We start from the raw sequence: 15,838 nt of genomic DNA on the forward strand, positions 1-15,838 counted from the left end.
TCCACTGGGTTTTACATGTATCATTGATTAAACCCTAATTCCATATTATTGATAGTTGGACCAGAGTTATCATTTAGTGTCTACATCCCCAATAATGTCCCCATCAGCCCATGTTTTCAAGCAGTTGTTTTTCTTCTGTGTTTCTCCTCCCACAGTTCTTCCTCTGAATGTGGCTAGTTTTCTTTCTCATAAGTCCCTCAGCCTTGCTCTGGATCCTTGCATTGCTGCTAGTAGAGAAGTCTGTTATGTTCGATTGTACCACAGTATATCAGTCTCTGTGTACAATGTTCTTCTGGCTCTGCTCCTCTCACTCTGCATCAATTTCTGGAGGTCTTTCCAGTTCACGTGGAATTCCTAGTCTGAGAATTTGAGAGATTAACTTACCCAGCTGATATTAGTCCTTGCCAACTGTAGGACACTATAGTGAAGGAAGAGCCTTCCCTTTTGGACCATAGTTGGGCCAGTGGGAACAGCTGGCAAGGATATGATGTAGTAGTGGATCCTAGGTTTCCTTCTAGCACTCTAAGCATTCTGTAACACTGTTGTCTTATGTATCAGGTTCTTCCCAATTTAGCACTACTAATGGGTGATGGAATGTCATGTGTTAGGAATATTCCCTGCCACCACGGGAATGGAAAGAAGGCCAGTTTAGTTAGGGTGCATGAAGGAAAATAATATCTACTAAGACTGGAGGTGTAAATTGAAGCCAGTTTGTGACTGGTTTTTAAAAGTCAAACAGAGAAAGTTGTATTTAGAGAATGGTTCTCTGTGCTGTTCTGCCTCTCTGAGACCAGAATAGGTAGCAGAGAAATTTGGTGGCTGGGAAAGCTGGTTGGCCATGTGGTAGGCCTCATTGTCTTTTTGAATGTACCATTAATGATTTATCTATCATTTTAAAAACCTATAGAATTAGATTTCTCATGTTTCTTAAATATTATATAGTGTTTCAGTTCCTCAAGATTTAAAAACTGGGCTAGTTTAATTCTGAATTTATAGGAAGCTACATTGAGGAAGACTCAGATTTCTACCTGGTTTCAAGTCAAGCACAGGACATATACTGGATAAATGACCCTAGGTAAGTCAGGTAAGCTTTCGGCAACTTTCCAAGACTACTACGTTTTTGAATAGTTAACAGCCTAAATTGGCATGTGGTGGAACTTTCCTATACCAATTTGCCTACACCAAGCAGCAGGTCACTTTTTAATTAGCCTTGGCTGAGTATTGACTAATCATAATTTTCATAGTGCCTTGTAGAGCTTCCTCTCTCTGATTTCATTCAATGCTCACAGCTATCCCTATGAGGTAGTAGGCAGGGCATTGTTACACCTTTATAATCACCGAACTATACATTGAAACACAAATACTCCAACTAAAGGAGGGCGTTTTGTCACATCTGGGAGGTCCCTGGCACTATACTGAGGCAGAAAATTTGAGTTCAAGTCCTGCCTTAAATCACTTACAGGCTGCCTAATATTGGGCAAACCATTCACCCTAAGTCTTAGTTTTCTCTCCTGAAAATGGGAATAATCCCTCTACTTACAACCTCAAGAGGTTGTTCAATAGATCAAGTAAAAATGTATGTGAAAATGCTTTGAAAACCATTGTGATTGGGCCACTTGTTCATTTTCATTCAGTCTTACAAATATTTAGGCAATGTGGTATAGGGGGATAGGCAACAGGTCTTGGAAGTCAGGAATTCCTGGGTTCAAATTCTACTTCAAAGACTTACTAGCTCTGGTACTTCATTTAACTTTTTTAGGGATTAATTCCCTTTTGTTAAATTGTGGCTGCTAAGGTTCCTTTCAACTATAAATCTGTGATCTAAGATAAATAAGGACCAGTCAGCTCTCTGATTTCAGAGTTTAAAATTTAATAAGTAAAGTAGGTCACATTTGCAAATAACATATAGCTAAAAGTAGAAAGGAATAAAGAGCTGAATAGGGGTAATGACATGGGCATGGAAGGGAGATGGCATGGACATTGTACCCCTTAATTCAGGCAAACAGTAAACAGGGAAATTCCCTTGCTCCTTTAACATCTGATAGCTACTATAAGACCCTGAGATTACTATCATCCTTGGATCATCCTTTAGGTTGAGATGAACAAAGAGATACACCTCCAGGCTACACCGTGATACCATCTGGCTCTGTTCCCTAAACCATGAAGGTCTCAGGCAAACCCCACTGAATACCTGAGTGCTTAGAGTCACATCCACACCAAGTACTCACTGTTGTAAAGGGTATAAAAACCCCTGAATTGAGGCATTCTGGGAGCAACTCCCAGGATTCTTCCACTCATGCCATCTTACTGACCAATTTACCTACCTTACTAATAAATCTTAGTTTTTACTTTTAAGCTAAGTTTTGGAGTCCTGCATTCTTGCAAAAGATATCCTTCCTGAACCCAGGAGTTCACCATTGTACCCCACAACACCTGGTTGTAACCACATAACAATAGGAAGTGATGAGTATTTGGGAAGAGAGCCAGGTCAAGAGACAGGATGTCCTAGGTTCAGATTTGATCTTACATACTTCCTAGCTGTGTGACCCTGGGCAAGTCACTTAACCCTTGTTGCCTAGCCCTTACTGCTTTTCTGCCTTGGAATCAATTCACAATATTGATTCTAAGAGGAAGGTAAGAGTTTTACAAATAAAAGATTATTTTGGGAAGAGATCATTTTTGGCTAATCCTGGCACATAGCAGGTGCTTAACACATGTTTTTTTGACTGACGAGTGACTGGGGATGTTGTGAGTATTTAAAAATTTGTAGGACAGGGGGCAGCTGGGTAGCTCAGTGGATTGAGAGTCAGGTCTAGAGATGGGATGTCCTACGTTCAAATCCGGCCTCAGACACTTCCCAGCTGTGTGACCCTGGGAAAGTCACTTGACCCCCATTGGCCACCCTTACCACTCTTCCACCTAGGAGCCAATACACAGAAGTTAAGGGTTAAATATATATATATATATATGACAGGACTCCAAAGAAGTCCAAAGGAGAAGTGAGGGGAAGGCATTTTCGGTTATAGGATGGGAGAGTTGAGGGGGGCCCCAGTCAGACACTGCATCCGCCTTTCTAGAGAAGGGCTTTCCCACTCTGGCCAGAGTGGCAGTGGCTGTAGCAGCCCGACTGTGGTTCGGGCGCCTCCCAGCTCTAGCCAGCCACAAGTTGTCAATCTTCCCCTAAATCCCGCCCGAGCGAGGAAAGTCCTACCAGGAGAAGCCCGGAGTGGGAGGGCAATGTGAAAACTCTCCTCCTGCATTCCTGATCCCTCTTCCTGCTCTTCCCCGCCCCCCCCCCCTTCCCTTCTTCCTCTTTGGCTACGTGGTGGTCTCCCAGGCCGACATCCTGACAGGCAGGCAGGCACCCCTCAGTGAGGGTAGGGAGAGGGGTGAGCCATTGGGGTCTGGAGTGGGAGGCCAAGGAGAAAACTCTCCTGCAGCGTTCCCGACCCCTCTTCCTGCCCTTCTCCCACCCCCTTCCCTCCTCTCTTCCTCTTTGGCTACGTGGTGGTCGCTGGGACCGACACCCCGAGTCAGGCAGGCAGGCACCCCCGGTGGGATAGACACGGAGGGGGAGGCAAATCTGGTAGGGAAGGCCTCGGTTAGGGCAGCGGGATGGGGCCAGGCGGCCGCGGCCGGACCCCTGGCCTCGGGGTGCTCTGTGTCCTGTGCTTCTACTGCTCTCTGAGCCCCGGGTGGGCTCAGTACGAGCGCTACAGCTTTCGCAGCTTCCCCCGGGACGAGCTGATGCCCCTGGAGTCTGCCTATAAGTACGGCCTGGACCAGTACGGCCAGGAGAACTGGGCCGAAAGCGTGGGCTACCTGGAGATCAGCATGCGTCTGCACCGCCTGCTGCGGGACAGCGAGGCTTTCTGTCACCTCAACTGCAGCACCGTGCGCATGGACAGGGACGCGCCCGCCCCTAGCCCTATCCGCGACCCCCAGCCCCAGGACGGGGACAGGTTTGCCGGCTTCCCCGAGCTGAGGCTCTTTGGGGACCTGCTGCACCGCGCGAAGTGCCTCAAGCGCTGCAAGCAGGGGCTCCCGGCCTTCCGCCAGTCTCAGCCCAGCCGAGAGGTGCTGGACGAGTTCCAGCGGCGAGAGCCCTATAAGTTCCTCCAGTACGCCTACTTTAAGGTAAGCCCTCCTCCCCCGGCCCAGCCCTTGCCCGCCCCCCTCCGCACTCCGCCCGCCTTTCCTCGGGCCGCCCTGCCCACACCTTTCTCCCAAGTAAACCCAGCCCTCCCACTGCAGCCCCTGACCCAATCCCTCGTATTTATTTTGGCTTTAGGGTTGGGAGGGACCTTAGAGGTTACGAGCCCAAACCCCACTTTTTATGGGCGAGAAAACCCGCCTCCACCCAGAGAAATGACTTCAACTTCTTTTTCCAAAAAAATCTCTTTTATTTTGAACGTGGCAAATCATAAACGAATTTCAGCGTTTTAATATACTTACGCTCCTCCTTCACCCTCTGCCCTCGTCCCTAGTTCTGTAACCGTAATGAAGGCATAGACTGGCTGCTTGGGCGGGTGTGCCCATTTACTCCCCTCTGGCCACACCAAAAATTGCCTTCCTGGGCTTGGCCTTGTCTAATCTTTTCTTGTCTTCTCCTCAATAGAGTAAGAATTCCTTCAGGGCTGGCACCGCCTCCGTTTTAGATTTGTATCCCCAGAGATTTGTACATAGGTCGGTTCAGCTCTGTCTGACTCTTCGAGACCCCATTTTGGAGTTTTCTTGGCAGAAATACTGGAGTGGTTGGCCATTTCCTTCTCCAGGAAACTGAGGCAAACAGAGTTAAGTGACTTGCCCAGACCCCTACTGCTAGTACACTTTAGAGCTCATAAAGATGGATCTTCCCGATTCCAAACCATTGCTCTCTCCACTGCCCTAAAATAGTAAATGTTTATTCAATGCTTCATTCATTCATTTCATAGCAGTCTTCCAGCATTACATATCCTTAGATCACAGATCTAGAGAAGGAAGGGAAAGGAGAAACTATCTAGTCCAACCCCATTCATTTTACAGATGAGGAAACTGAGGTCAAGAAAGGCCAAGTGCTTTGCCCAGTGTCACAGGGAGTAGTGTGTGAACTCAGATTTTAACTCAAATTCCTCTGCCTCCAAAGCCAGTGCTCTCTCCCATTTCCTCTTGTCTTCTTAGTCATTTCTTAGCCATCCCCATCTCGATAAGTTCCAATCAGCCCCAAAGTGCATCTGTCTTTACAAAATCTTAGAAGAGATCTCAGAGGCCATGGAGTTCAACCTGTGCCTCTCTGTGCCCAGTCTTGTTCTTTCTCACCAACCCACAGATCCATGAGCATTATTGATTCAGCTTCCTGTGTTGGCATAGTCTGCTCACCCTTTGACTGACCTCTTCCAGTTTAATTCAGCTCATTTCAAGAAGCATTTATTACACACAATGTACCAGGCTCTGGGAAATCCTTAATTCTCATCTTTCTCTAACACAGCAGTCTCTCTGCAAAATTCTCTGTTTGGCCTTCAAAGCCTTTCATAACTTGGCTCCTTCCTACTTTGCCAGTTATTTTATAGCTCAGTTCCCTCCTGGATCCAGTGACACTGACCTCTTTGATAAGAAACTCCATTTCCCATCTCAGGGCATTGCCACTTGCTTTTCCCACTGCCTGGAATTCTCTCCATCCTTTTGGTTTTCTGACTTCCTCCAGCTAAAATCTGGTCTTCTGCAACAACAAAAAAAAGTCTTTCTACCCCCCACCTCCCCTTAATGCTAATTAATTTCTCCTGAATTTGTTGATATTATTTAGTCATTTTTCAGGCATGCTAACTCTCTGTGACTCTGGTGATTTTCTTGCCAGAGATACTGGAGTAGTTTGTCATTTCCTTCTCCAGCTCATTTTACAGATGAGAACTGAGGCAAACCCCAGGATCACATAGCTAGTAAAATACTTATTTACTCATTTTCTGAGATAGAGAAGAGGCATCCAGGTTTCTTCAGTAGTCATTTACTTGCTTAGAAATCCTACTGAGCAGCTAGGTGACTTAGTAGAATGCCAAGCCTGGAAATGGGGATCCTGAGTTCAAAAGTAGCCTTAGAAACTTTCTAGCTGTAGGACCCTGGGCACAATCCCATCACCTTTACTGATCTTCTGCCTTGGAACCAATACTTAGTACTGATTCAAAGACAGATGGCAAGGATTAAAATAAGAAAAAGAAATCCTACACAAGTCCTCATAAATTTTTATTGATGACAAAAGTAAAGTTTAACCCAGATGTAATTCTAGAATTTTTTTAGCAGTCCTAAAACTGTTTAAACAACTTTGTTTATCCAGAAATGAAGACCTTGTGCTTAGTGTTAACTAAAAAAAAACAAAAAAAACAAACCCTTACTTTTCATCTTAGAATTGATATATAGTATAGAAGAGTAGTAAGGATTAGGCAACTGAGGTTTTCTGGCTTGCCCAGGGTCCCACAGCTAGGAAGTGTCTGAGATAAGATTTGAACCCAGGACCTCCTATCTCCAGGTCTGGCTCTCCCTCTTTTTCCCCCTCCTTCTTTCTCTCCCACCTCTCCCCTCTCTGTCTTTCTTCTTCTCTCCTCCCTCTTCTCTCCCTCTCCCCTTCTTTGTCTCTCTCTTCCTATCTCTCTCTCTCCCTCTTTCCCTCTCTTTCTGTCTCTCTCTCTCTCCCCATCATACATACAGAGATTTAAAAAAAATCTCTTTCACGTTTTCTTGCTGCATACAAATCTTTATATCTTTCTTGTTTTCCTCTCTTTGTTAGTATAGATCAGTGGTTCCCAAACTTTTTGGCCTGCCACCCCCTTTCCAGAAAAAATATTACTTAGCCCCCTGGAAATTAATTTTTTTTTAAATTTTAGTAGCAATTAATAGGAAAGATAAATGCACCTGTGGCCATCACTGCCTCCCTGGATTGCTGCAGCACCCACCAGTTGGGAATCACTGGTATAGATCTTATCCTATGTGTTTTGTTTCCTCTTTTCCTTCTCACCTTTTCTTTCTTTTTTTTTAAACCCTTACCTTCTGTCTTAGAATTTATACTAATTATTGGTTCCAAGGCAGAGGAGAGATATGGATGAGACGACTAGGGTTAAGTGACTTGCTCAGTGTCACATAGCTAGGAAGCAGATGAGGCCAGATTTGAACCAAAGACCTTTCCCATCTCCATACCAAACCAAAACTCCTGACCTTTAATTTGCCAAAATATGGACTTGAATTCTAATTGTAAATATATATATATATATCAAAATACCTTACCTTCCATTTTAGAACCAATACTGAATTTCAGTTCCAAAGCAGAAGAACAGGAAAGGGTAGGCAAATGGGATCAATTGATTTTCCTAAGGTCACATAGCTAGGAAGTATCTGAGGCCACATTTGAACTCAGGACCTTCCACCTCTAGGACTGGCTTTCAATCCACTGAGCCATCCAGCTGCCCCCTGAAACAATACCTTTACATCAATGATGCAGTATGTGATATTTTCTAATAATCTAATTCTGATAATAATTTTCTTTTGATTGAACAAAATACATATATTTTTAAAATAGTTCCCTGATGTTCATCTACATTGTTCAGTGTCAGTACCCCTCTCTGGAGCTTTTCTGAGCCAGTTTATTTCAATATGGTCATGGTTTTTGGCTTCAAGTTTGTGTGTTGGACCCGTTCCTTGGCAAGCTGAAATGAGACTTGTCAATGTTGTCAGATCAATAGAGATGCTAGTGATGTAGTTCTGAAATTCCTGGCCCTCAGAAAATGGACTAGATCTCTTGCTGTGGCCTGAGGAGCAAAGGATCACAGATTAGTGCTGGAAGGAATCTGGTCCAACTCCCTCATTTTATAGATATTTTTACTGAGAGGCTGTGACTTGCCTCAGGTCACCTAGCTAGATAAACAAACGTGAGGGTTCTCACTTCAAATCCTGCCTTACTTTAAATTAAACCACTCTGAGTTATTTACCCTGATCACAGACCCAGAGCCTTGCAATCAGAACCAAGTAAAATATGTGACCAGGTTGGAATTCAACTCAGGATCATCTGCTGAGGATCTAGTGATGTTAGCCACTTTCAAAGGGGAATCAGAAGCAGCCAGCTGAAACTAAGAGAGGTGAATTAAGGAATTCAGTCTTGCCCGGGGCTCAGTCCCATCCTGTCTGATTTCACTAGAATCCAATTTTAGTATACATCTGAAAGGAACAATTCCTCCCTCTACCATTAGGTAAATATAACAAGAGTAGTGGATAAGCCGGGAGGAATGGAATCTCCAAACATTTGGATCCAGTCTTTTAGAAAGAGAACATACTGGAGACTGAGATAAGTCATCTCACTTCAGCCGTCTTCAGCTCTCCACAGCAAATGCTGAGATAAAGTGAATCTTTCATTCAGTACCAAGGGGAGGCCTTAATGACCTCAAAACCAATTAATAGGGGGCAACTGGGGAACTCAGTGGATAGAGCGCCACGCCTAGAAATGAGGTCCTAGGTTCAAATCTGACCTCAGATACTTCCTAGCTGTGTAACCCTGGGCAAGTCATTTAACCCCCATTGCCTTGCCCTTACCACTCTTCTGCCTTAGAACCAATACATAGTATTGATTTTAAGAGGGAAGGTAAGGGTTTAAAACAAACAAACAAAACCAATTTATATTCATCACTTACATATAAAAAAATCTAACTCAGAAAACTTACCTCCTCCCTGAAAGCTGTGCTTGTTCAATTCACCCCATTCCAATGTCTATCCTAGTCTTCCTTCATGCCCACTCCCTCATATTCCCTCCACAGGAGTACAATAGGTTTGAATTACATCCATTTGTATATTTGGGATTTTTATATTTGTGTCCTATTTCTTTGATGTGATGAGAGATCTTTAGTCAGGGATTGGGTCTTCTCCATCAGCATGAGAGGGGAAGGACACAGGATTCACCATTAAACAAGGAGTTTCCTGGAAAGGGAAGAGGATTCAGTCCATTCCTTTCCTAGACCTGAACGCTAAGATACCAGTGCCTAAAGGACAGGGCAAGACTGGAAGAGGGATAATGTCTTGTATTGTAAACTGATCAGCCTCCCCGTCCCCTCCTCCATTGGTTATCCTTAAGGTTGCAAGGTGGGTCACCCAGTATCCAGAGAATAGCTATCTCCTTGCATACTCGGTCCCCTGTGGTGACTTCCCAACTGCAGAAACTATAGATGGGTGCATAGAGCAGGGGTGTGTCACATTGGTGTAGACAAGTGCCAACATTCAGTCTTGTTATGGGGTATACCTGGCCTTGGGTTGTGCACCCATGAAGATGGTCCAGCCATAGCACAGCAGGGTAACCACCAGGTGGGAGGCACAAGTGAAGGCAGCTTTCCTGTGGCTCCCCACCGTACCCAAGTGAATGTAGGCATTATAGAACACCTATGAAGGCATCGTAGGCAAATCAGAGCATCAGGGAAGAGGGCACCCACAGCTTCAAATACAGGCCTTAAGGAAAGGCACCTCTTCCATTTGGCTCCAAATGCAGGCAAGGTATAGCAGGGCAGTGATGTTCTAGAAGAAGTGAACCGTGAGGTGGGAGCCACAAAAGATAGCCAGTGAGAAATAGGGAGATCACCAGTGCCTCCAGGCAACAGCTCATAGCCAACTTCCACAGAGCCATCCAGTCTATATCCCTACCCTGATTATACTATACCCTAGGAACTCATCTGCACTGTCCTCTGGTCATCCATTCACTCTTTCCCAGACTCCTCTGCTCATGCCTTCCTCTTTTTTCTCTTATCAGAAAAGAAAGAAACCATGTTGCTTTTCTTTCTGCGTAGTTGCTTAAGGGTTTAGGCACTTTCTCTTTTTTATAATTTTATCAATTGGCTCAGTTAAAAAGACACATGCTATAGTTTTCAGAGCCTCCCTGTGGACTCCCTTTTTTTTTTTTAAATGGGGCTAAAAGCAGTCATTGACCTCAAGTTTCCTTAAGGCTCTGATGTACTTGCCCTGATGATTTATTAACAAATTGCTTCTTAATTGTGGCTAAGAATACCGGGCACATTTATCATCATTTCATCTCACTTTGTCAAAAGACACCTTAGAAATAGGAGCCTAAGTGAAGAGGGAAGCAGAACTTCAGTCATATTTTCCTCTGTATTCTTTTCTTCCTGGAGGGGATCTTTTGCACCATAATCACCATGTGGTCCTGCTGATTCTCTAGCTGGTTTTCTGCCTTTAGTGTATTTAAAGACTTTCCAATGGAGCAAATGAACCAATAGAACTTTTTGTTAAAAAAATCTTCTTCTTACACTATTGCTCAACGACTGCTCACAGTGGAAGGGGAAAATTAGCTTCAAAGAAACATCATAAAACCCAACCTTAAAAGTTTCTAGCAGGCAGATTGTTTCTGTTCCAGGAGCCAAAAGACTAACCTTATTGCCTTTAAGTGTACCATCACTGCCCTATCATATTTTTTATATTAATAGAATTTACTTATGTGTCTCAGCCCCTTTTTCCCCTTTCTACATCATTGAAGGTATCATCCAGGAGGCAGATATGTATGTATAAATTATGTCTTTCATATTTCCATTTTTCAGTTTATTCTCTGGAGGTAACATTCACAATTTATTCTTTAAGTATTAAATCAATAGTAAAATAAGGAAAGAGACAGATAGGAGCTTTTGCAAAGGTCTGATGCATGACTTTGCAAAGCAAAGGTCTGGTACATGCACAGAACTGAAAAAAGGGTTCCAGAATGTGAGGAAGAGATAAGAAGCAGAACCTGGAGGAAGAAGGGGTCCGTTGATTACTGGACAGCAAAGAGAGCAGAGACTGACTTCCTGGGACCATCTTGTATCAAGATACTTCTGTGATCCTGTGAGCTGTGACATTTCTGTACCATCCTGAAATCTGTGTGTGTGTGTGTGTGTGTGTGTGTGTGTGCGTGCGCGCGCGTGTGCTGAGAAGACCCAGTGACTCTACCATAAAGAAGAGCCTGACCACCCTGGCTCAGGCCTTTGGCCACCTAGCCATCTTTACCTGATAAATTGTATGCTGTCTCAATTTATTAGTGGACCAGCCAGTCAGGATTTAGGTAGCTAGATTTTCTTGAGAGAGAGAGAGAGAGAGAGAGAGAGAGAGAGAGAGAGAGAGAGAGAGAGAGAAAGAGAGAGAGAGAACCCTCAACTTCCATGAAGAAAGTCTGTGAGCACTTATAGTGGGGTTTTGGGTGGAGGAACTAGATTATTAGATTTAGGGACTCCTTTACCCTGGTCCACTATCCCATCCTATGAGTTCGAGTATTAAAATAAATCAAAGATTGTTTTATAACAACTTGGTATCAGTCAGATTGCATTATACCATCACTGACAGGTTAGGCTTACCTGTTGGGCCTACTTCCTGACTCTAATTAACTGGAAGTCATCACTGGTCACATAGAAAGTTACTTCAGCTCCATTCCCTAATTAGTTCAACTATCAATTGTTTCAATAGTTGCTTATAATGTTCTCTTGGTTCTACTGATTTAAAAAAAATTTTTTTTATTTTTATAAAAACCCTTACCTTCTGTCTTGGAGTCAATACTGCTCCAAGGTAGAAGAGTGGTAAGGGTAGGCAATGGGGGTCAAGTGACTTTCCCAGGGTCATACAGCTGGGAAGTGTCTGAGGTCAGATTTGAACCTAGGACCTCCCATCTCTAGTCCTGGCTCTCAATCCACTGAGCTACCCAGCTGCCTCCTGGTTCTACTGATTTTGCTGTTCATTATCTCATGTAATTCTTTCCAAGTTTCTAAAAAAATTAACCTGCTCATTGTTTCTTATGGCTCAGTAATATTTCATCATAATCATGTACCACAATATGTTTAGTTATTCCCCTTGATGGGCAGCCCCTCAATTTCCAATTCTTTGCTACCACAAAGAGAGCCGCTGTGAATATTTTAGAACATATAGATCCTTTCCCCTTTTCCCTAATCTCCTTGGGAAACAGACCTAGCAAGGGTATTTCTGGGTTTGAGGATAAATACAGTTTTATAACTCCCTGGGTATAATTCCAAATTGCTCTCCAAAATGGTTGGATCCAGTTCACAGCTCCACCCACAATGTATTAGAGCTCCCATTTTTCCATATCCTCCGACATTTGTCATTTTAGCCAATCTGATTGGTGTGAGATGGTATCTTAGAATTGTTATGGTTTGCATTTCTCTAATCAGTGGTGATTTAGAATATTGTTTGATATGTCTATATATGACTTTTATTTCTTCATCCTAAAACTCTCGGTGAGGAGTGTCTTTGCTCCAAGAGCTTTATGGAAAGACTTCTTTCTGCTCTACTACATTACCTCTCCCCAATTTGGGAAATGGGATAGATATGATAGAATCCAATGTAATCAATATACCCAGCCTGAAACAACATAGTTCCATGGAAAGAACACTAGAATTTATAAAGGAATCTCGTTTTAGCTTCCCTTCTGGCAATCACTAGAGTAGTGACTTAGATACATTTTGCTTTTCTGGACTTCATCTGCCAAATAAAAGATTGAGTCCTCTTCTCTATTCAGGCACCCCTCAAACTCTTGCCACATGGTTTCTATCCCTACCTCTCTATTGAAGCAACTCCCTCAAGGTCAGCAGTAATCTTTTTTTTTTTTTTTTTAACCCTTACCTTCTGTCTTGGAATCAACACTGTGTATTGGTTCTAAAACAGAAGAATGATAAGGGCTAGGCAATGAGGGTCAAGTGACTTGCCCAGGGTCACACAGCTGGGAAGTGTCTGAGGCTGGATTTGAACCTAGGACCTCCCATCTCTAGTCCTGGCTCTCAATCCACTGAGCCACTCAGCTGCCCCCCTCAGCAGTAATCTCTTAATTATTAAGATTAATGGTGGTTGTACATAGCCACAAATTAATATATTTGTGGGTGACCACTCAGAAGGGAAGTTGAAGACCTAGGGAGAATGGGTAATGAAGGGCGGACAAGGAGAGGGGAAACAATAAAGGAAGAAAGACTCGGAGCTTAAGGATTCAACAACCTGGGCTCCAGCATGCATGCTTCTCTGATAGTGATAAGAGAGAGTAAAACAATAAAGAAAGACTCATACATGAGAGAATAGTAGCAAAAGGGTAGGCCTTACAGCTATTAGACTCTAGATAGAATAGAGCTCTGATGGTGAAGAGCTTGGTGGTCGGGAGCTTGGGTGGAATAGAGCCTGTTGTGAAGAGCTTCCTTGTTTTGGGACATACTCATTTTTATTGGGGTTACAAAAAGGAAGGGAGGAAGGGACAAAGGGGGTCTGACAAGTTAGGCAGTCATCACCAGATGCAAACTGCTGATCCTACAGCAATAGATGTAGCTAATGCCCCAAATCAAGAGTACATATGGCCTAAGACACATGAACTTGTTTGATATCGATGTTAATTGATTTGTTATTGGCAAAGCAAGGAGATGACCTCTGGGCTGGCTCACAATTAGACAAGGTTAAGCACTGAACCAAGGGCATAGAACTTAATTTGGTAAAAATGAGCACATAGCTTATGAGCATGGTTTTTGAGTACCCCTAAAATATAACCAAGGTTCATACATGCCCAGCCTGCTACAGTTTGCTTCTTTTTTATTCATTCAAGCAATTAATTAATTAATTAAATTTATTTAGGATATTGTTTACATGATTCATATTCTTTCCTTCCCCTCCGCTCACCCTCCTCCCTTAGCCGATGAGCAATTTAACTAGGTTTTATTTGTATCATTGATCAAGACCTATTTCTATATTATTAATATTTGCAATAGAGTGATTGTTTAGAGTCTATATCCCCAATCATATCCCCATCAAACTGTGTGATCAAGATAATGTTTTTCTTCTGTGTTTCTACTCTCACAGTCCTTTCTCTGAATGTGGGTAGTTTTCTTTCTCATAAGTCCCTCAGAACTCTCCTGGGTCATTGCATTGCTGCTGGTACCGAAGTCCATTACATTCGATTGTACCACAGCGTATCAGTCTCTGTGTACAATGTTGTTCTGATTCTGCTCCTTTCATTCTGCATCAATTCCTGAAGGTCATTCAAATGCAAATCAAAACAACTCTGAGGTACCACCTCACACCTAGCAGGCTGACTAATATGACAGCAAAGGAAAGTAATAAATGTTGAAGGAGATGTAGCAAATTGGGACACTAATGCATTGCTGGTGGAGTTGTGAATTGATCTAACCATTCTGGAAGGCAATTTGGAACTATGCCCCAAAGGGCTTTAAATGACTGCCTGCCCTTTGATCCAGCCATGCCACTGCTGGGTTTGTATCTCAAAGAGATAATAAGGGAAAAGACTTGTACAAAAATATTTATAGCTGCGCTCTTGGTGGTGGCAAAAAATTGGAAAATGAGGGGATGTCCTTCGATTGGGGAATGGCTGAAGAAATTGTGGTATCCATTGGTGATGGAATACTACTGTGCTCAAAGGAATAATGAACTGGAGGAATTCCATGTTTGCTTCTTTTTAGTTAAGTAGTTAGTTTTTCTTTTATAACTAATTAACTAGTTAATTATTAGTTAATTGATTAGTTAATTTGTAAAATCGTTGACTTTTTTAATACTCCAAATGTGTGCTATATCTCTAGGTTCCATCCCAGTCCTCTCCTCTTCTCTTACTAATTCACTATTTCACTCCTGTGATTTTCATGATCACCTCTAAGCACAAAACCTATAAATCTATATATCCAGTAGAGGGTTCTCCCCTAAACTCTTGTCCTGTATCAACTGTTGTATGGATATCTCTTTTGCCAGTACCTAAAATCCAATCTGTCCCAAAATGAACTTATTGTCTAACATCCTAAATCTGTTTCTCCTTATTGGTTATTGAAAGCACTACTATGCTTCCATTTTGCTATGCTCAAAACCTTGGGTTTATCTTTGACTTGGCTTCATCTCCATTCCCATATCCAATCAATCAAGTCTTGTCAATTCTAATATTCCAACATATAACTTCTGACTTCAGCTCATACGATCACCACTGTAAGAGGGAATTTTTAGGGCTTGAGCTAATTCTATTTACACACCACCCTAATTCTGACTGTCTTTACATAGACTTTTTAGTAGCCCCTGATCTGGTTTCTTAACTTTAGTTTCTCCTTCTCTAATCCATAGTTCACAGAGCTGCCAAAATAAATTTCCTAATGAATAGGTTTGACCATGTTACTTTTCTACCAACAACCCCTTAATTGCTTTTTTTTTTTTTAAACCCTTACTGTGTATTGGTTCTAAGGCAAAAGAGTGGTAAGGGCTAGTCAATGGAGGTTAAATGACTTGCTCAGGGTCACACAGCTATGAAGTGTCTGAGGCAAGATTTGAACCTAGGACCTACTGTCTCTAGGCCTGGCTCTCAATCCACTGAGGTATCCAGCTGCCCTACCTTCATTGCTTTTAAGATCAAATATAGACACCTTATCCTGGCATTTAAGGCCCTTTATGATCTAATTCCATCCTATAATCCATCTATTATTTCCACACTATTTCATTTCATGAACATCTAGTTTGACCAAAAGGGAACTAACTCTTACTTTTTTTTTTTTTTTAAATCCTGGATTTTCCTGTGACTGTAGCTCAGACTATCTACATGTTTAGAATGCACACCCATTATTTTTACTCCATTTGTTGAAGTACTTTTTTTCTCTGCAACATCCAGTTCCTCCAGAAAGTTTGTTCTGATCTTGTCATTTGAAAGTAAGCTTTTCCTCCTTAAATTTTCTTAGAATATTTTGTCAGGGAGGCAGCTGGGTAGCTCAGTGGATTGAGAGCCAGGCCTAGAGTTGGGAGGTCCTCGGTTTAAATCTGGCCTCAGACACTTCCCAGCTGTGTGACCCTGGGTAAGTCACTTAAACCCCATTGCCTAATCCTTACC

The 15,838-nt window shown here is 42.7% G+C and overlaps 2 protein-coding genes across 2 annotated transcripts in view; both read left to right on the forward strand.

Moving 5' to 3' along the window:
- The window catches only part of CDK6 (cyclin dependent kinase 6), a 1,314,442-nt gene that overhangs the window by 417,723 nt on the left and 880,881 nt on the right, over window positions 1–15,838 (forward strand). The gene's annotated exons all lie outside the window — the stretch shown is intronic.
- Window positions 3,616–15,838, forward strand: part of LOC123249643 (cartilage associated protein) — an 85,514-nt gene continuing 73,291 nt past the window's right edge. Inside the window, exon 1 of the mRNA XM_044678756.1 lies at window positions 3,616–4,137. Coding sequence (XP_044534691.1) covers window positions 3,616–4,137 — 522 coding nt within the window. The remainder of the gene's footprint in view (window positions 4,138–15,838) is intronic.

Source organism: Gracilinanus agilis, chromosome 5 (genome assembly GCF_016433145.1).
Source record: "Gracilinanus agilis isolate LMUSP501 chromosome 5, AgileGrace, whole genome shotgun sequence".
Taxonomy (NCBI): domain Eukaryota; kingdom Metazoa; phylum Chordata; class Mammalia; order Didelphimorphia; family Didelphidae; genus Gracilinanus; species Gracilinanus agilis.